The sequence below is a fragment of the Vespa mandarinia genome, chromosome 6 (assembly GCF_050613455.1).
Source record: "Vespa mandarinia isolate Hongniang chromosome 6, ASM5061345v1, whole genome shotgun sequence".
Taxonomy (NCBI): Eukaryota; Metazoa; Arthropoda; class Insecta; order Hymenoptera; family Vespidae; genus Vespa; species Vespa mandarinia.
This window is the reverse complement of record NC_140815.1, coordinates 8200009-8218634: the sequence shown is the minus strand read 5'-3', so window position 1 is coordinate 8218634 and position 18626 is coordinate 8200009. Positions and strand designations below refer to the sequence as shown.

General features: G+C 25.4%; 6 protein-coding genes and 1 non-coding gene across 9 annotated transcripts; 2 read left to right on the top strand and 5 right to left on the bottom strand.

Annotated features, from left to right (window-relative positions):
- Positions 1-142: 142 nt before the first annotated feature.
- Positions 143-2599, bottom strand: LOC118448969 (retinol dehydrogenase 11). 2 transcript variants are annotated; one of them, XM_035882956.2, is made up of 5 exons: positions 2438-2599; positions 1693-2012; positions 1295-1530; positions 922-1219; positions 143-827 (listed from the first exon to the last, which is right to left on the bottom strand). In XM_035882956.2, exons 2-5 carry the CDS (start codon positions 1963-1965, stop codon positions 654-656), a joined length of 981 nt encoding a protein of 326 aa, XP_035738849.1. In that variant the 5' UTR covers positions 1966-2012; positions 2438-2599; the 3' UTR covers positions 143-653. The 2 variants fall into 2 exon arrangements, with proteins under 2 accessions (XP_035738849.1, XP_035738847.1); XM_035882954.2 differs by having other exon boundaries at positions 2403-2457.
- A 311-nt stretch (positions 2600-2910) lies between these two features.
- On the top strand, positions 2911-4686 carry LOC118448970 (delta(3,5)-Delta(2,4)-dienoyl-CoA isomerase, mitochondrial). Its single transcript, XM_035882958.2, has 7 exons — positions 2911-3081; positions 3250-3397; positions 3472-3560; positions 3639-3766; positions 3834-4114; positions 4178-4304; positions 4417-4686. Exons 1-7 carry the CDS (start codon positions 3033-3035, stop codon positions 4513-4515), a joined length of 921 nt encoding a protein of 306 aa, XP_035738851.1. The 5' UTR covers positions 2911-3032; the 3' UTR covers positions 4516-4686.
- Positions 4659-5762, bottom strand: LOC118448971 (dynein regulatory complex protein 8). Its single transcript, XM_035882960.2, has 4 exons — positions 5606-5762; positions 5404-5524; positions 5114-5324; positions 4659-4953 (listed from the first exon to the last, which is right to left on the bottom strand). The coding sequence occupies exons 1-4, from the start codon at positions 5745-5747 to the stop codon at positions 4819-4821; spliced, it is 609 nt and encodes a 202-aa protein (XP_035738853.2). The 5' UTR covers positions 5748-5762; the 3' UTR covers positions 4659-4818.
- Positions 5763-6524: 762 nt separating this feature from the next.
- On the bottom strand, positions 6525-13074 carry CPSF1 (cleavage and polyadenylation specificity factor subunit 1). 2 transcript variants are annotated; one of them, XM_035882978.2, is made up of 20 exons: positions 12772-13074; positions 12470-12684; positions 11666-11976; positions 11318-11568; positions 11019-11200; positions 10663-10947; positions 10264-10575; positions 10040-10189; positions 9791-9952; positions 9480-9715; positions 9177-9387; positions 8928-9094; positions 8605-8848; positions 8245-8430; positions 7899-8147; positions 7644-7796; positions 7380-7556; positions 7024-7297; positions 6822-6951; positions 6525-6727 (listed from the first exon to the last, which is right to left on the bottom strand). In XM_035882978.2, the coding sequence occupies exons 1-20, from the start codon at positions 12938-12940 to the stop codon at positions 6541-6543; spliced, it is 4251 nt and encodes a 1416-aa protein (XP_035738871.2). In that variant the 5' UTR covers positions 12941-13074; the 3' UTR covers positions 6525-6540. The 2 variants fall into 2 exon arrangements, with proteins under 2 accessions (XP_035738871.2, XP_035738872.2); XM_035882979.2 differs by lacking the exons at positions 12470-12684; positions 12772-13074 and adding an exon at positions 12145-12223.
- Positions 13075-14045: 971 nt separating this feature from the next.
- LOC118448981 (RNA-binding protein NOB1) lies at positions 14046-16217 on the bottom strand. The gene is made up of 6 exons (XM_035882980.2): positions 16049-16217; positions 15783-15915; positions 15492-15700; positions 14870-15407; positions 14444-14778; positions 14046-14372 (listed from the first exon to the last, which is right to left on the bottom strand). The coding sequence occupies exons 1-6, from the start codon at positions 16118-16120 to the stop codon at positions 14112-14114; spliced, it is 1548 nt and encodes a 515-aa protein (XP_035738873.2). The 5' UTR covers positions 16121-16217; the 3' UTR covers positions 14046-14111.
- A 217-nt stretch (positions 16218-16434) lies between these two features.
- Positions 16435-16507, bottom strand: TRNAM-CAU (transfer RNA methionine (anticodon CAU)). The gene has a single exon. It is a non-coding gene; the product is annotated as a tRNA-Met (tRNA).
- Positions 16502-18512, top strand: LOC118448974 (ribonuclease P protein subunit p40). The gene is made up of 7 exons (XM_035882970.2): positions 16502-16516; positions 16592-16763; positions 16910-17054; positions 17152-17316; positions 17429-17554; positions 17700-17883; positions 17973-18512. The coding sequence occupies exons 2-7, from the start codon at positions 16644-16646 to the stop codon at positions 18313-18315; spliced, it is 1083 nt and encodes a 360-aa protein (XP_035738863.1). The 5' UTR covers positions 16502-16516; positions 16592-16643; the 3' UTR covers positions 18316-18512.
- The last annotated feature ends 114 nt before the right edge of the window (positions 18513-18626 follow it).

Genomic DNA, 18626 nt, shown 5'->3' with positions numbered 1-18626 from the left:
CTATAGTTTTTTTTTTTTTTTTTTTTTTATTTTTTTTTTTTTTTTTTTTTTTTTATATATATATATATATATATATATATATATATTTAACACAAATATTGCAATATAAGAAAAATACAAAATTAAAGCAAGATTGTACACATATCCATGACTTATTATTTACATTACAATTCACGTTTCTGAGATATCTTAAAATATAATAGTATTATACTTTATGTTGTGTTCTACTTGTATTTTCAAAAATACACTTTGCTTCTAATAATTTCATAACATAATTACATTTATTGTAAATTGTATTTTAAAAAAGATTATTTCTTCTATGTTTTAATCTATATCAGTGAAAAAATTTTTTTAATATTGTTGAAGACTTTTATTTGTAACATTCTGTTTGTTTTTCAGCTACTTAAGTTTAGTTGGCTACACCATACAGAATATTATAATATTCTGTTGGTAATATCTTGTATATCTCATGCATATTAACAAATGCAGTAATAATGCAAAAATTCACCAAATTATAAATAAACATTTTTTAAAAGAATAGTGATAATAAAAATACATACCACTATATCTATTACAGTACTAATTTATATACAAAAATAAACTTTGAATGCCCAAATCGTTTACAGTAAAAAGATGTGAATCAGATGAATCATTTATTTTGCAGTCTCTTTGGCAGCTATCATTTTTTCGCTTACTTCCCATAACTGAAGTGCTATTTTAGGATCTAATTCCTTTTCAGAAACATAAAGCTCACAATTTCGATAAATATGTCCACTTTCATCGGCTAAGGAAGGTTCAATGGCACAATGTAGCACAGTTTGTGCACCCTATAACAAAATTTATGTAATTGACAAATTTAATTAAGAAAATATAACAAGTATAACTTTATCAATAATCACACTTATTAAAGTACTATGTTACCTGGTTTGCAGTTCTTAGAAATAATAAAGCAATTGGAGAGAATAAAATATAATGAAAACGACTTCGTTTGACATTTCTAAACAATCCTGTATAAGCAAATCCAGGACAAACCATATAAACATTCACATTGTAATCTTTCATTCTCTTTGCAAGTTCCATGCCGAAATATGCATTTGCTAATTTTGAGTTACAATAACCTGGATTCATACGTCCTTTAGTCGTTATACCCTTTTCACCATTTAAATTTGAAAAATCAATAACACCTGATTCTAGGAGTTTAGATGTTACAATAACAACTCTGTAATCAAAAATATATAAGATACAGATCGTACAGTATAAATTATTATTTTACTCAAATTGATTTATAACTAACCTGCTAGGTGCATTTTCTTTAAGACGGTCTATAAGTAAATTGGTTAATAAAAAATGTCCAAGATGATTGACACCAAAGTGAATTTCAAATCCATCTTCGGTAATTGCATGGTCCTTGAGTGGTGTATATATGCCAGCATTATTAATTAATACATGAATTTCAGGAAAATTCTTTAATACTTGAGCTGCAAATTCTCTGATGGATGAAAGTGATGCGAGATCTAATTCCATTGGAATCTATAAAATTGTAAATACAATTATAAATGACATAATGTTTAAAGATAAAAGAAATGAATGTAATAAAATTAAACAAAAATCATTTATACTAAGATAGAGATACATTGCTTAAAAATCTAGAATAAATAATTATATAAATCCATAAACTTTGAGTAAACTTACCAGTTCGCCGTTAGAAGTTTGATGACGAATTTCAGAAATAACATTTTTGGCATTTTGCATATTTCGACAAGCCATAATGACTGTAGCTTTTCGTGTTGCTAATTCTTTGACTGTTTCTTTACCAATACCAGAATTAGCTCCTGTTACAATAAAAACTCGACCTTGTAAGCTACTCGTATTTTTACATCTTCCCCAAGTACATTCACGGCATTTTCGAAGAAATCCAATTAATAACACAACAGGTAAAACAAAATAGCACCACGAAGATACCATATTTGTTTTTAAAAAATTTATTAAGTCAATTTTATCACAGTTAGCATCTGCAAATGAAAAAAATTTCGATGTTACATCAAGGAGGTATCCTTTTAATATGTGTACATATATTTATGCTAATTAAATCACTTGGATTATATATATACATATATATATGTATATATATATATTATATTATATATATATATATATATATATATACATGTGATATAATTATATAGAATATGTTTATATAGAATATAAACAATTATTTATATAAATAATTGTTTCTTAGTTAACCTAACTTTATCCACATATATATTTATCTATGGAAGAATTTATGAAAATAATGCGGTAAAGTAAGAATGTAAATCTCTGATAAAAATATTCTAAAGGAATTTTTCTTAACTATTATTCTATATAATAATTATCACGAAGGAATATTTTTTTCTACATACACAAATTGTAACTTTTTTATATTATCATCTCTTACCGCTTCTCACCACTCCTCAATGACCATTGATGTAATTCAAATTTATGGCAAGGGGTTATGTCTCTCTTTTTTTTTTTTTTATAAAAATAATATCATACGATTTAAAAGATCGAAAGAATATGTATATTATTATTTATACATATCTATTAGTAACAAATAATAATATTTTGTCTGTAAAAAAAAAAGATGCCGATAAAAACGAATGTTTATAATTAACAAAATAAAAATATTTAATTTCATTATAAATTATACTTTTAACGAATAGATTCTTGCATATCAATTTTAAGTACATTTTAAAAATTAGATATACCATTTTATAAAACTGTGAAATATATATTTTGAATTTTAAATAGTTTCTTTATGTGTCGATTGGTCAGTTATCAAATCCTTCTCATGCATTCGTTGCGTGTATGTAACTAGAATGAACCTATAAAACAACCTTTAAATATGAAATAATTAAAGAAGTAATTAATAAAGTATTCATAGTATATTTTTGGAACTTATATATTATATACATAGACCTTTGTACCATCGTACATATTTCTCATTTTTATTATTTGTATTATTATTATAAATTTTAATATAATTAATAAAAATGTTTAGGTCTGTTTTTAATAAGCCCGTATTTAATATTACAAAAAAACGTAAGAAATTAAAAGCTTTTAAAGATACAATTGTATAGTTAACATGTTTTTGTAATTGTGTAAACAAATTATTTTAATTTGTTAATGTATTCACAAAGTATTATAAGAAATACCTACAGTATTGAAATAATGTATAATTTGTATATATACTGTTATTTTCTTTTCTAGATTTCGGAACTGGTCTTGTTTCGAAAAATAATACAATGAACTCATTTAAATATGAAACTTTATCTGTATCAATGCCAAAACCATTTGTTTGCATGGTACAATTAAATAGACCTGAGAAACGAAATGCTATGAATGGTAAAATGTGGGAGTATGTAATTATTTATATCTATTATCTATTGTATTTTTTAAATATTACATTTATTTATATATTTCTCTCTATAGAGAAATTAAACAATGCTTTGATGATTTATCAATAGAGCCAGACTGCAGAGTTATTATTTTATCAGCCATTGGGAAAATGTTTTGCGTTGGTACTCTATCATTTTTTGCTATTAAATAAATAAAAAATTTTTTGATTTTCATATATATAAAATTATTATTTGATATAGGTTTAGATTTACAAGATAATATAAATATTTATCAAAAATTATCAGAACATGAAGATGTTGCACGAAAATGTAAAGTTTTGGAGTTTATGATAAAGAAATATCAAGATTCTATCAGTTCTATAGAAAAGGTATTTTACACATATTATAATATTTATTGTATTTGTCAAATTAACTATATTTTTTTATATTTATTAGTGTGCAAAGCCAGTGATTGCATCTGTACATAGCGCTTGCATAGGTTCAGGAGTAGATATGATTTGTGCTGCTGATATACGTTATTGTTCCTCAGATGCATGGTTTCAAATAAAAGAAGTTGATATCGGAATGGCAGCTGATGTTGGTACTTTGCAAAGATTTCCAAAAATAATTGGTTCAGACAGTTTAGTTAGAGAACTTGTTTACACAGCAAGAAAGTTTTCAGCAACTGAAGCATTGCAGTGTGGTTTTGTCAGTTCTGTATTTGATAGTCAAGAAAGGTAATAAATTATTTAAAATATATTTTCAAGTTATATAATAATAATCCATTTATTTTTATATAGTTTGTTGAATAAGTCGATTGAAGTTGGTGAAAAAATTGCAAATAAAAGTCCTGTTGCAGTACAAAGTTCCAAATTAAGTTTGGTATATTCAAGGGATCATTCTGTTCAAGAAGGTCTCGAACATATTGTAAGTTTTTTATTATTCCACCTGAAAGTAAATAACACACATATTATATAATGTTTATTAAATAGATAAATTTATAATCATATTGTGATTAACTTGACATTTGTTTTAATAGGCTATGCATAATAAAACTATGTTACAAAGTGAAGATTTCGTAAATGCAGTAACTGCACAGGCAACACGAAGTGATCCACCTGTCTTTGCAAAACTATAAAACTTCTGTATTATATACTTCAAACAGTTTGATTTATTAATGTCTGTGAAGGAAAAAGCTCAATTATTATCAAATATTTTATATAAAATATATTAGATACGTTTTTATTTTGATTATACCTTTATATTGATATGAAATATTTTATAAGGCACTATTAAAGTATATTTATTAATATTAATAAATTTTATTTTTTATATTTATTACTCCAACAAAAATTTAATTTGTATTGATATAAAATTATTATGAGATTTTTAAAGGATTTCAAATGTAAAATTAAGTTCTATCATTTATTAAATAATACTGTTAAATATTAAGTTCTTTTTCTTCAGCTTCCATAAGAAGACTTTCTAATCTACGTTTTTTTGGCATAGATGCTAATTTATCTATTTCCATTTGATGAAGAATTGAATGTACATTTGCATTTTTTGGCATTTTTACCTATAAGTGGTTTAAATTCTTAATATATGTATTGAAGAGATATATCTTCAGGTATTACATTTAAATCATATATCTTTCGTTGATATAAATATGACAATTATTTGATTGCGATTGGTAAAGAAAATCTCAAAACTTATAAAATGAAAATAATCATACATACAATCAATAAATTGATATAATATTCATAATGAATTTTTTTTGTTGCCGGATCACAAGCAATTGCCATCATATCAGCCACTTCATCTTTAGTAAAAGGCTCTCCCATTTCCATTAGAGCTTTTTCTAGATCATCTTTCATAATATAACCACGATTATCGGGATCCAGTAATTGAAATGCTTTTAATAGATCTTCAGGTTCTGCAGGTTTAAATCTAAGTAAAATAAAGAAAAAAGTGTCTGTAAAAAAAATTATTAATTTTATAATTCCTTTATAATTAAATAACTACTAACTTGCGTTCACTAATTGCTTTGTGCATATATTCTACATATTTGTTCAATGGTACACAATTATTTACTACATCTTCCACTTGAACTTGTATTTCTTGTAATTCTGCTTCTGTAACAACACATCCTATGAAAAAATAGGATGATTAATGTAATCGATAATATTTGTTATTTTTATATACATATAAATTTTATATTAGTTATTTACCTAATGCTCTTATAATAGTACCCAAATCTCTAACATCCACCTCATTATTTCTTGCATTATCAAATACATCAAAAGCTTCACACAGCCTTTTTTCCAGCAATGTTGGCTCATCAACCACTATATAAAATGTGATGAAAATCATTTTTATGTTCACAAAAAATATAAATTTCAAATATTTTTTATAAATTAATTTATTAGTATTTAACTGAAATGTAGAAGTAAAAAAAATACTTACTATTTCGTTTAAAGTCTACAAACTATATAACTATCTACTCTTTTATGTGCAAACATATAATATAGCGTTGTTTGATCAATACTCGTATTTGGTTCATAAAATATTTACATTATATATCATATACGCACACTATTTATTAATATAAAAATAAAGTAATTATATATATATATATATATAATCTTATACTCATCTAAATATAAATATTTATATAAATCTACGTACATTTTAAACTTTCTCTTTTTTCATTAATGTTTTTTTGCAAAGATAATCGATCTACTGATTCAATCTGATTTTCTGAATTAAACATATTGCCGGTTGAGATCAGTTATGTAGAATGGATTTATATGAAATGTAAAAGAGTGTTACAATATAAAAATATAAATTCATTATATTTTATGACAAAACATGCTTATCTATTAGAAAAAAAAATTTATCATGTAAAACAATTGCTACATTCATAAACATTTAGTTTTACTAATATACATTATAATATATACATGAGAGCAATATGATTATTAACAAATGTATTAAATTTATTCAGTATCTGAAATTCACTTTCCATTTTCATTTAGTTCGCATTTATTTAAAAACTGGTAAAAATATGAAAAATAGTTCTGAATAGTATTAAATTTATATATATATATATATATATATATATATATATATATATATTCATATATATATATATGAAACAGTTGTTTTAAAAATGTGCTGTTTGTCGATCAATTTCTGTAATATCTTCTATTATTTCTTGAACTCGCGTTCCAATTTTTTTGGCTACATCCATTTTTTCATTATTAGGTAAATAGAGATAACTCCAAACCAAATCTCCATCTATAATGCCTCTAGCTGGATTGCCTTGTGTTCTTACATAACTTTTATACGTTCTGAAATTGTTGAAAAATTATAATTATTTATGATACATATATAATCAATATATAACTAGAGTAAATTCATTATAATCATTATTTAATGGCTTACCGGTATGCTTTGGGATTAAGCCCTGCAATGTGACATATATGTGTAACTAATACATTTTGTAGCATAAGTAATCTACGATATGTTTTTTCTGGAACTGGAAGAATGTAACCAAGACTACCATCCAAAGATGCTAAAAGTTAATGTGTATTATTTTTTTATTCGTATTTAAAAAAAAAAATTTTTGAAAAATCAACAAACTCACCATACATGGTAACATGCCTTTTATCTGCTCCAGAAAAATATTTTTTTTCATTTGCTGGATCAGTAATTCTACATTTAATTCGAAAGAATGTATTTACTTTTTGTCCTAAATGAAAGTCAGCTTTTCTAATCAATTTTTGACCACCAAGACTTTCTCTTGACTCCGGTTGATACATAAATAAAGCTATATTGCTTTCTCCATCAGCTACTAGAAAGCCCAAATTATTATTGTCAATTAAATATTCTATCGTATAGACTTCTGCTGGGCGGAAATCCTAAAATAAAATATAATTTAATATTTTCTCATATAGAGTAATTTATCCATATCAATTCTCTAATACTATTATACGAACTTACCCTACTAACAAGGGAAAGTGTTCTATATTCTTCTTGGAATCTTAACAAACTAATTGATTTGTACACATCAGCCACTAAAATTAAACTTTTAATGCTTAACATTTGATGTATATAAATTTGTGTGTCTATAAAAGCAACGCCTACTAGATCGTTATCTTTTAATTGCCAAATGTAGATCTGAAAAATTTATATCATTTCGTTTTAAAATATTATATATATTGAATAAATTAAATTTTTATGTAATTAGTTTTATAACAATGAAACCTTTTGTCCAACTGCTGAAACGAGAAATCCTGATACTTGAGTAATAGCTGTAATAGGACCTTTCTGTTCCTTTGCATAAATCTGTTTAAATCTATTCTTTGTTAATGGTTGTCCAGGTTCTGGTACTACTTCAATAATGTCAAATATAAGAATCTACATAATATAATATAATATTATATTTAAATATCATATAATATAAAGTATTATATTTAAAATATCAATAAAACTTATTATTATATTTAAATTATCACTTACACGTCCTCTACTTGTAATATCTTCTCCGTAATTGTAGTTTGTTCCTAGTACAATGTAACCCTTTAATCCAGATCTTGTTCCCTCGTATGCCAGAGACACATTTTTTAAACATGTCACATGTTCCCATTGATCTAATTCGATTCTAGTGTTTGGTATAGTTTCCCAAGAAACTGGAGAAAATAAAACAATACTAAACAATTCTTGTGATGGAAAAATAAATCTATCTGGTCTTTCTTCTTCTGTGAATTCCTATAAATAAATGAATATAATATAAGTAGATGATAGCTATATCTGATAATATTCTATACATATATATGTGAAGGACTTGTTTATTATTTTATATTACCTTATCTTCGCCATTAAATCTGTAATAACTTTTAAGTGGTTCAGCTGTACTTGTTATAACACAATAAGTTTTACTCTCAAGATGATATGTCACAAAGTGTGGTGTACATCGCAAAGGTACTTTTCTCACAGGCCATGGTGCATCATATGATAAATGTGTTGGTAGAACGCATATCCTTAATTCTTCCTAATATAACATGTATATCTATATATTTTTCAATTTTTATATTAAAAAAAAAAAAAAAAAAAAAAAAAAACGTATAAAAATATATATATAAAAAAATAAAAAAGTAAAAAAAAGAATATAAAAAAAGAAATAAAAAAGAAAAAATGAATATTACATTACATTAAAATAGTTTACCTTTCTGTTAAAATACAAAAAACCTTGAGGACAATTAATGTTATTAAATGGTGCAAAAGAAGTAACAGAACCATCTATGCCCATTGGATGTGTTCTTAGCTCTCCACGTCCAGTAAGAAATATCCAATGTGCATAATCACCACAAATGAATACACCATTATATCCAGCAATGTTGCTAAAATATCGCATCATAGAAATTCGTGTTTCGTTCATATTGGGCATATCTTCTTCTTTAGGTTTTGGCCTTTTAGATTTATAAATAAAATTATTCATATAGTATATAATAAAATTATTTAAAGTAAATGTTATAAATAGTTATGTACCTTAAATGGCCTGGTATAATACCATGATCTAATTTTTTGAAACGTAATTTTAAGTGACCTTTGGGATATTTATAAGCTTGATAAATTTGCAATTCAGAATCTAAGCGTACTAAAAGCATTGGCCTGTTTCCATGGTGGCCTAAAGCAACCATCAAAATTTCACGAACCTGTAAAATAATTATATTAATAATGTATAAACTTATTATATTGAATGTAATTGAAAATAATGTATATAATAAAAGTATGCACCTGATTTTCAGGATTAGGAATTTCATTAACAGGATTAGTTTGCAATGTTGTAGATTCCATACTATCATGTAAAACATATTGCCCATAACCAAAATTACGAATAAGATAGGACAAACGTAAATCTGGCAAAGAATAAATTTCTAAGGTTCCACTATCTCTATATACTAGTAACCAATATGTAGGTTTAATTTCTTGTAAATGTTTTTGCCACCTATACATAATTATATCATTATGATAATAACACAATTGATGATAAAAAAAAAATGGTATATAACATTACTTAATAATAATAAAGATGTTTACCATGGTGCTTTTTTAATTGTTCCATCAATGTTTTTAGTATGAGGTGGTACAGGCATTTGAAAAGCTGGTGCATCACCATATAATAAGTCATCCTCATTATCAATATTACTGACAATAGGTGGTTCCTCTACATTGTGTTCTTCTTCTGGTATATCATCTTCCGAATTTTCAGGTAGTTGTGTTGTGAAAATTCCACTTACATCTCTATATGCACAGAGTGCTTCTATTTGAGGACGCTAAAAATTTAATAAAAATAATTAGTTTATAATTTTTATATATATGTATGTATTTATTTATAAATATATACTTACAAATAGTAAATTTGCAGCTTGTGCGTGTAATCTTGCTGTACCTCTTCCTTCTCTAAGTGTAAGTAGCATAACTTGACCATCCTCTGAAAGTATAGTTACATATGGATCTGCACAACTAGCATGTACTATGGGACAACCAAGATCTATGGGCATATGTTGTATCTGTAATTGTCAAGAGAGAATCGTTTAAAAAAACGAAAAATAATACACAAAAATATGGAAAATATTGTATAAAAAGATTGTGCATACTTGTTCAATTCCTTGTAAAAGACGAATACCCATTTGGGTAACTTGTACTATGTATCTGTTGGCACCAAGATTTCCTGCATAAACTGTACTTCCCTGAGTACTGAATCCACTCTGATCAACTTCGTTGATTTCTTGACCAGTTTGTAGAATCTATAAATTTATTATATAAGATTTGTAAAAGATATAATTTTTTAATATGAAACAATGTATTTTGAGCTATGTACCATGGTTGAATCTTCTTGACTTAATATTAGAAAAGCATGAGAACCCTCTGACTCTGCTTTTGTCTGATCATCATTATTTAGATTACCAATAACAGTCCACATATCTTCACATCCAGGTAATTCGAATGTTGTGACTACCTGAGGACGAATTGATCTTTGAAGAACACAAAGAGCACCATTTTTGCCATAACCAGATGTTGTAACTAATTCAACATCAGGATCTTGATTATGAGAAAATTCTTCAGATAAAAATGCTGGTTCTCCCATAGATATATTTCCACATGGTCCTATATTTAATAAGCTATCGCATACCTTATAAATGTAGAAGAAAAAAAAATGATTAAAATAATGATTAAAATAAAGATAAATCAATTATTATTTCATTAAGTTAATATATACCTCAAATATATAAGAGGTTATTTGAATAGATGTATGTGTTTCACTTCCATATACTTCTAATTCTTCTGGATCCTTGATATCTAACACATCAGATGCCATCCAATCGCCTAAGAAATCTTGTTTAATTTTCTTTGCTGGAGTTTCATCACTTTCATTATCTTCGACCATGATTTCATTATCATTCAGATTTTGTTCATTTTCTGGTTCTTTTTCAGTGAATCTTAGTAATAATGAGTTTCCAAGGCGTGAGCCAAGAAAAAGATAGTTATCTTCACACATACATACCTAACAGTTACAATTAAATTAGGTGTATGTTTTATATAAATGTGAGATATCTCATTAGAAATATTACTTACACATGATGTTAGAACACTAGCAGCTGCTTTATCAAAATGAAAACCACGTACTGAACGCATACTGTCTGCAAATAACGACAGTACATATAGTTCACCACTTTTTAGAGAAATAACTAAACGATCTGGAGATATAAATGCAACTTGAGCACCTTCCAAACTCATTTTAACTCCTTCTTGTGGTTCTAAATAGACAAAAAAATTTATATATTCAATAAGAATTATTGAAGTACTTATTATTATTATGTTAAATAAATATGTTTTTAAATTTATTGAGTTGTTTAAAAAAAAATTTTACTCACTTAAAGGAAAATTTGTACTTGTATCTGCTAAACTATTAAGAGATACTCCATATGGTGGAATACTTTGGTTTAAATAAATTAGAGAATTCACTGCCATTATTAATGTTCCACCAAGAGGTTTTTTTACTGGTACTGCTTGATAACAATCAAATGGTAAATTAGAGACAGACCATATAATAGGATGAACTCTTTGTTGAATATTTAATGATATGGCTACCATTGCGCAAGTATCTTGTCTTACTGCAATACGCCTGTAAATAAATATTTCATGATATTATTTAAGATTACTATATGTTACACTCATGCAATAGCGAAAACATAATTAAAATTACAATACTATATTCTTACCCTGAGAAAGTTCTTACAGGTTCATAAAGAATCAATAAAGTTGGTTCATAATATCCATGTAAAAATTGCAAATCTATAATATTGTCCATTTTCTCTTCTAGACTTTTTAATACTATCATGTATGATGATAATATAGGTGTTTTATTAGATGTAGTTAATTTTGCTGTATCTAGCAGATCTCCATCATCAAGACTTGGATCCTTACGGAATGGTAATACTACTAATTTACGTCCATATATTAACATAATTGCACAACGTCCCTCAGGATCTACTCTGACAATTGGTATGTGGTGATGATTTGTCCATCCATCCTAATAAATAATTTTTCACTTAAATTCTAATGATAAATCATCTATAATTAGATATAATAAATACATGAAAATGTAATAATTAATATGGAAAAAATTAAGAACTTTTTCTATTAAAAAAATTATATTATTATGTATTGTTTTTTATATTTATATATATATATATATTACTGATAATTAGGGTGACCAGACATCCTGTTTTTATAGTACAAGTTCCATATTTCAGCATTTTGTCCTGGTGTATTAATTCTAAAAAATATTTGAATTATTAATTGTTGGAAATTTCGTTATTAAAAAAAAAAAGAAAATATTTACATATGTTCTACATTATTTTGACTAATTTTTCAAACTATTATATTTCTTGATTTATATGTGGTCACCCTACTAATAGTAAAATGACAATACAATGATAGCAAAATAAATTTGTTTTATTAATTTCAACCTAATTTTTTCGTTCTTTATTTTAGAATAATCAAATATCAAATTATTGTATTACCCGTATTTCTTCTTCTTCAAAATAATGTAAAGATACTGTTCTAAGATCATGAGCTTCTTGATCATATTCAACAACAGATAACTTTGCATCACGAAAACTTAACAAGAGAGAATCTCGTTGAGATCCAATTAAATGTACTGCTTGCATCGACATTACATTCCCGTGCAAAGTATATTGAGCTAAACATTCTAGCTTCATTTTTGGTGGACGTAATTCTGTTAAAACAAGATGCATAATAACAAAAAATATTTATTGAGAATTTTGTAACTTTATGTAATAGTAAAAAAAAAAATTGTATATACCTGTGTATTTCTCTCTTTTTGTTATATCTACGTCAGGAATTAAACGAAATACTCTTATAATATTTGCACCAGCTACTACAAGACATTTTTCAGACCGATTAAAAAAATAACATGTGATAGCATGTTCTACTCCTGTTGCAGGATGAGTGCTTTTACATATTGAATACATTTTATTAAATATTTTCAATTAAATATTATAATTATAAAGATCAATAAATATATAAGCATACAATTATCAAATTAGTTTAAATTCATATAAAAGACCGCATAAAAAACAATTCAAAGCATCACTCATAGACATATTAATACATTTTAACGTCTACCGGTATATTCAGATAAATTCATGTTGGTCACAATCGCTACTAGTTACACACTCTGGTGGTCAAATTTGTAATTCTATGTAGAATAATTTTCAATTGTTTCTTTATATCGCTTTAATATTTTTATATTACTATAACATTTTTATGTCACTTTAAATAAGATTATCTTTATTTTCAATATATTCTTTAATTCTGATTATTTTTTGACAATATAATACATTAATAATTTCAGTACATATAATACTTTTCCGAATGAACATCCATAACCTCTTGTAATCTATAAATAATTCAATATAAAAAGTTTCTTTTTTATAATCATTATACATTTGATTAAATTATAAGGAGTATAATATAAATGATTAATAATGTTTAAGGTTATTCATGATTCATCCTGATTTATATAATGAATTATGCCAACAATGGAGTAAAGACATAAGTTTTAAACAACATTAATGAAAAATGTCTTATTTAAAAAAAAAAAAAGAAAAAAAAGATTTAAGCAAGAACATAGATTTCTTGAATTTTTGAAAAAGCTTTAGGAAGGTAGAACTATCAGCATTAATTATTACTACTATTACTACTATAATAATAATAATAATAATAATAATAAATAATATTAAAATATAATGATAAAAATAATGATAAAAAAAAAATAGAAGAAATACAGAAATATTATATAAATCACGTAAATATATCCAACATTATATATGATAATAATGATTTATGATAACAAAAGAAGGAAGAATATATTTAAAAGAACAAGGTACAATATAACAAATTTAGTAGTTCTGTATTTCCTTTTGAGTACATTATTTCATGCGATATTTCGCGAGTTTGTTTTTCCCGCGAATTTTTTAAAAATTGGATCTTCGATAATTTAGTCACGTGACTATCCACCGATAGATATAGTTAATAATAGCAAAAATATAATACAGTGTAATGAAGGATATTAAATTCCTTAAAAATATTTATATAAATTACATTTACATAAATAATAAGTAATAATTAATTGTTTTTATATCATTTTTGTTTTCTTCTAGATTCATTTGGATTTCTCTTCATCCAATATTTAACAGCACCATTTGATCGAATACCTAACATAGCTGATTTTGAATATACATCTCGCGTAACAAATGGAGAAAATCCTGCTATATAATCTTCATATAGTGGATCATTTTTTGTTCTTGCCAGTTTTGAAACACGTTGTTGAGGCAATGGTTGATCCTCGCAAAGTATTGGATTATTTGCATGTTTTCCACCTTTTGGTGTTGGCAATGAAAACTAGAAAAGGAAAATATTATATTTATTCATTATACATAAACGAATTCACTTATTATTATTTTGAGACATACTTTCTTCCCCTTGGCCGAAAGTGGTCTTCGCGCATTAATATGAATTTGTTGTTTGCCATTGTCATCTAATGAAATTGCAACCTTTTTTAATGTCTTATTGCCACAATTTGGACAGAAAACTTTAGTCATTATGCTGGTAGTTTTGAAACAAGCATAACACCTAAAAATGAAAGTTCGCATTTGTTTGATTACTCTTCCATCTAACGAAGCTATATTCAATCCAATTTGCATCAAAACATTTTGCATTGCAAAATCCATTGTTAAGCATGCAACAGTTGCTGATTTTTCCTTAAGTATGTCAGAGTCCATATGTTTTTTCATATTTTTAATATTACCTAAAATCATTAATATATTTATGTAGTATAATATTTATAATTATATACTTTTTTTTTTTATAACATTTACTTGAGAAATTAAGAAACTTACTTGGTGTTATCCAATCACTATCATTATTACATTCATCTTCAAATTCATCCTCGCATTCACTTATCTGTTCTAATGAATCTTTATCTTCCTCATCTGACATAGGTGCAAGAATATCATCTACATTATGCATTTTTCCATCTTCACTTTGAATTTCTAATTGATCTGGTTCACAATTGAGATTCGAAAATTTATCTGCCAAATCTTCTGTTTCAATATCTGTGTCATAGTCTATATCTGATGTTGCTGTTTCATAATCAGATCCACATTCATTAGAAGATTCTGTGGCATCTGATTTAATTTCATCTTTTTCGTCATCTTCATTTTCTTCTTCTTCTGCTTCTTCTTCATATTTTTGATGTTCTTCATTTATATCGTTTTTCTCATTTTCAGGATTTTCTTTATCTTTTTGCTTATCCACATCGTTTACAATATCGTCATCAATAGGATCTAAATATTCTTGAAGAGAATCAACATATATTTCTTTTTCTTCATTTTGCGTTATATTTTCTTTATCTTTAATTCCATTTGTTCTATTTAACTATAATATATACACAAAATATATATAAAAATTATTATAAAATATATATAATATAATACATGGTATGTATGTGTATAAACTTACTTTTTTCTTTGGCATATAAAATCCAACGACAGGTTTTAAACGATTTTTATTACGTTTTGCACTGTTAACAGTTTTTACAATGATTGGAGCTTCCTTCAAATGTTCCGTACCTACTTTTTCTTTTTCTAATTGATAAGTAAGTGCAATTACTTTAATATCAGTGGCAGATAAACTTGTATAATCACCTGTTTTCTTAGCAAATTCAGTAACTAAAAGATAATAAACTTTTAATAACTTATGAATAATACTTCAATTTAAAAATTTTAATATAGTCCTTAATAAATTTTATACCAAATTTAATGTTTTCTGGAAATGCACTTTGAACATTTAAATCATATGGAAGTACAACTAGCCTTCGTAGTTGTCGTTTATTGGTTATCTCGTTAACCACATCTTGGTCGGTTATGATATTAACACCAATATCCTAAGATAACAATAAATAATTATACATTTTTATATACTTCATAGATGAATATATACATATACAAAAGTAGATAAAAGAGTTTATAAAATCTGCTAAATAATTCTTTTTGAATGAAAAGTATTGGTTGTATTACTTGTAGAGCTGCATTTTTAATAAAAGCACTTGTATCCACAATTAAGTATTGTATTTTATTGCTAGTTTCCATAATTAAATAGTATTAATATTAGTTAAATTATTAAATCCACGTGTTTCTCATTAAAAAAAAACTACGAATTATACAAATAGCAAGTATACATAGATAGTAATAATAACGTGTATTAAAATTCCACTGATAGGTAGCGTTCCCTGTTGACAACAAATATAACTATAATAATATGCGATATTCGATATAATATTGTATTTTATTTGAACTTAACAACTACGTAGAAAATAATTAAATAATTATGAATTATTAGATAAAATTATTTATATTATTATTTATATATAATACAATTTTTTATATAAAAATTGCAAAAAATCTGCCCCGGGTGAGGATCGAACTCACGACCTTAAGATTATGAGACTTACGCGCTGCCTACTGCGCTACCGAGGCTTCTGATAGGTACTTTGACTTTTAAATATTTCTGAATTAATCTATTATATGCTATATAAACATCAATGCATTTATGATAAACAGAACGGCGTGCTTCATTCAAACATTTGAAGTAAAGATATAGAATAAAGTTACAATGTTATGTCCTGAGGTATTGGATTTCAAACCACCACGATATCATATTAATGTTGAAAGAATAAATTATAAGAGAACAGATGATCCTGCCACAATTGTCAAACATTATTTTAATCATGTAGTAAGTAATAGACATTGAAATTGTACATTGTTATAGGTTATATACAATGACACAATTTTTAGGTTATATATAGAAAAAGATATATGCATAAAAAAGAAATAATTTATTTAATTTACAATTTTTTTTGCCTTTTTTTTTTTTTATAGGTATCCTTTATATTTCCAGAGTCGAATAATATTCCAGACAGTGTGAAAAATTGTATTTCAGATGATAGCGATTATTATAAAATTAAAGACCTTCATACCTCTGAATTGTTAAATCAAGAATTTATTGAAGCATTTATTAAAAAGGGTAAAGGAATTTCCTTCTGTCGTATTGATATACTTTATAGTACATTATACGTATCATTTTCTCTTAGTATCAGTATGTATTAATTTTTTTTTTACAGGAGAATTAACACTATTAACAATTGGAAATAAAATAGATTTATGTAATACCATAGCTGTTACTCCAAATGGTATTTTGATAATTTCATTGATACGCGAAGATTTTCAAAAACTTGGATTAGAAGGGAATGATTCTGCTTTTGATTATAAGACAAATACGCGAAATGGTATATTACAAGTTAATAATAGTTTGAAAGATACATTATTACTATAATTTAACTTTTACTGATATTCATTTACTTTTTCCTTTTTTTTTTGCATTTATCACAATTTTTATAGTTGTGAAAATTGATTTAACGGCTAACCATTTTGTACCTGGTAAGAAGAATTATGAACGAGTTAAAATAGCATTAGAGAAACATCTTGATCTGATTTTCGATGTAATATTAATATGGGAACCACCAGGTAAATTTAATCCATTTTTTAATGATAATGATATTTTGACATTTAGTACATATTCGTCTATAAATTCATTGACATTTAGTACATATTCGTCTATAAATTCATTGATATTTAGTACATATTCATCTACAAATTATTTAATTTTAAGATGAAAAGACGTGTCCATCTTCGGTTGCTGCATGGTTTCACGAACATGGATATACTGTTTCACTTTGTCGTCAAAAGGTTTCACAAAGAACCGAATATCGTGTTAATATACCTACTGTCATTGATGGGTTTATTGTTAATGACTTTTTTGAATGGCTTGGAGTTTTTAGTATTTCTGGAGAAATGTACGTATCGTTTTTTAAAATAATATTTATATAATATCAAATAATAATAACAAATCATTTTGTTTATATTTTCTTTTGTTTTTTTTTAGAAATAATGAAAAAACATCAAAATATGTAAGTACATATGAATGTCCAAAACCAAATATATTGGTAGATCAAGTAAACTATCTACAATATACAGGATTTTTTTCTAATCGAAGAATTATACAAATTTATAATACTATGAGAGAATATGTATCATTACAAAATAGTTTACCATGGTGCAGTTTTCATGTGCAAGGATTTTCAGATAGTCCTGTTAGTTGGGATTTGAAAGAACATACATTTTTTACAGATGGTGACAATAGTTATACTGTTTTATTTTGTCCTAATGCCAAATGTATTATAAGAAAAAGTTTATGTTCTAACAATAAATCAAGAATAACTTTATAAATTTTAATTTTATAAGCAGCTCTAAATAATTCACCAGTCTTTTATACAGTTTTATAAATAGAGCCAATTAAATTTAACAAAAAAATAATAAAAGAAGAAAAACCAACATAAATATTAATTCATAATTCACAAATGATTATACTTTACTAACTATATTATTGCACTAATCATACAGTGCTATAAATAATTTTACGTTCAAGGCCATATTCAGTTTATTTGCTATATTTAGAAAAAAAAAAAAAAAAGGAAAAAAAAAAAAGAAATTAAACCATAATTTTTAAGCATATAAAAAATATTTGATATCGTTGATA

Coding starts and splice junctions, on each gene's coding strand:
- LOC118448969 (XM_035882956.2), bottom strand. CDS start 1,965: ATGGTATCTTCGTGGTGCTATTTTGTTTTACCTGTTGTGTTATTAATT. Junction 1,220..1,294: donor AAAGAAAATGCACCTAGCAG/GTTAGTTATAAA, acceptor TTTTGATTACAG/AGTTGTTATTGTAACATCTA. Junction 828..921: donor TTCTAAGAACTGCAAACCAG/GTAACATAGTAC, acceptor ATTTTGTTATAG/GGTGCACAAACTGTGCTACA.
- LOC118448970 (XM_035882958.2), top strand. CDS start 3,033: ATGTTTAGGTCTGTTTTTAATAAGCCCGTATTTAATATTACAAAAAAA. Junction 3,082..3,249: donor ATTTAATATTACAAAAAAAC/GTAAGAAATTAA, acceptor TTTCTTTTCTAG/ATTTCGGAACTGGTCTTGTT. Junction 4,115..4,177: donor GTATTTGATAGTCAAGAAAG/GTAATAAATTAT, acceptor ATTTTTATATAG/TTTGTTGAATAAGTCGATTG.
- LOC118448971 (XM_035882960.2), bottom strand. CDS start 5,747: ATGATTTTCATCACATTTTATATAGTGGTTGATGAGCCAACATTGCTG. Junction 5,525..5,605: donor TACTATTATAAGAGCATTAG/GTAAATAACTAA, acceptor ATTTTTTCATAG/GATGTGTTGTTACAGAAGCA. Junction 4,954..5,113: donor ATTATATCAATTTATTGATT/GTATGTATGATT, acceptor AACCACTTATAG/GTAAAAATGCCAAAAAATGC.
- CPSF1 (XM_035882978.2), bottom strand. CDS start 12,940: ATGTATTCAATATGTAAAAGCACTCATCCTGCAACAGGAGTAGAACAT. Junction 8,849..8,927: donor ATTATACCAGGCCATTTAAG/GTACATAACTAT, acceptor TAAATCTAAAAG/GCCAAAACCTAAAGAAGAAG. Junction 6,728..6,821: donor CTTAATCCCAAAGCATACCG/GTAAGCCATTAA, acceptor CAACAATTTCAG/AACGTATAAAAGTTATGTAA.
- LOC118448981 (XM_035882980.2), bottom strand. CDS start 16,120: ATGGAAACTAGCAATAAAATACAATACTTAATTGTGGATACAAGTGCT. Junction 15,701..15,782: donor TCCAGAAAACATTAAATTTG/GTATAAAATTTA, acceptor ATTATCTTTTAG/TTACTGAATTTGCTAAGAAA. Junction 14,373..14,443: donor TTTCGGCCAAGGGGAAGAAA/GTATGTCTCAAA, acceptor TTCCTTTTCTAG/TTTTCATTGCCAACACCAAA.
- LOC118448974 (XM_035882970.2), top strand. CDS start 16,644: ATGTTATGTCCTGAGGTATTGGATTTCAAACCACCACGATATCATATT. Junction 17,555..17,699: donor ATTAATATGGGAACCACCAG/GTAAATTTAATC, acceptor TTTAATTTTAAG/ATGAAAAGACGTGTCCATCT. Junction 17,884..17,972: donor TTTAGTATTTCTGGAGAAAT/GTACGTATCGTT, acceptor GTTTTTTTTTAG/AAATAATGAAAAAACATCAA.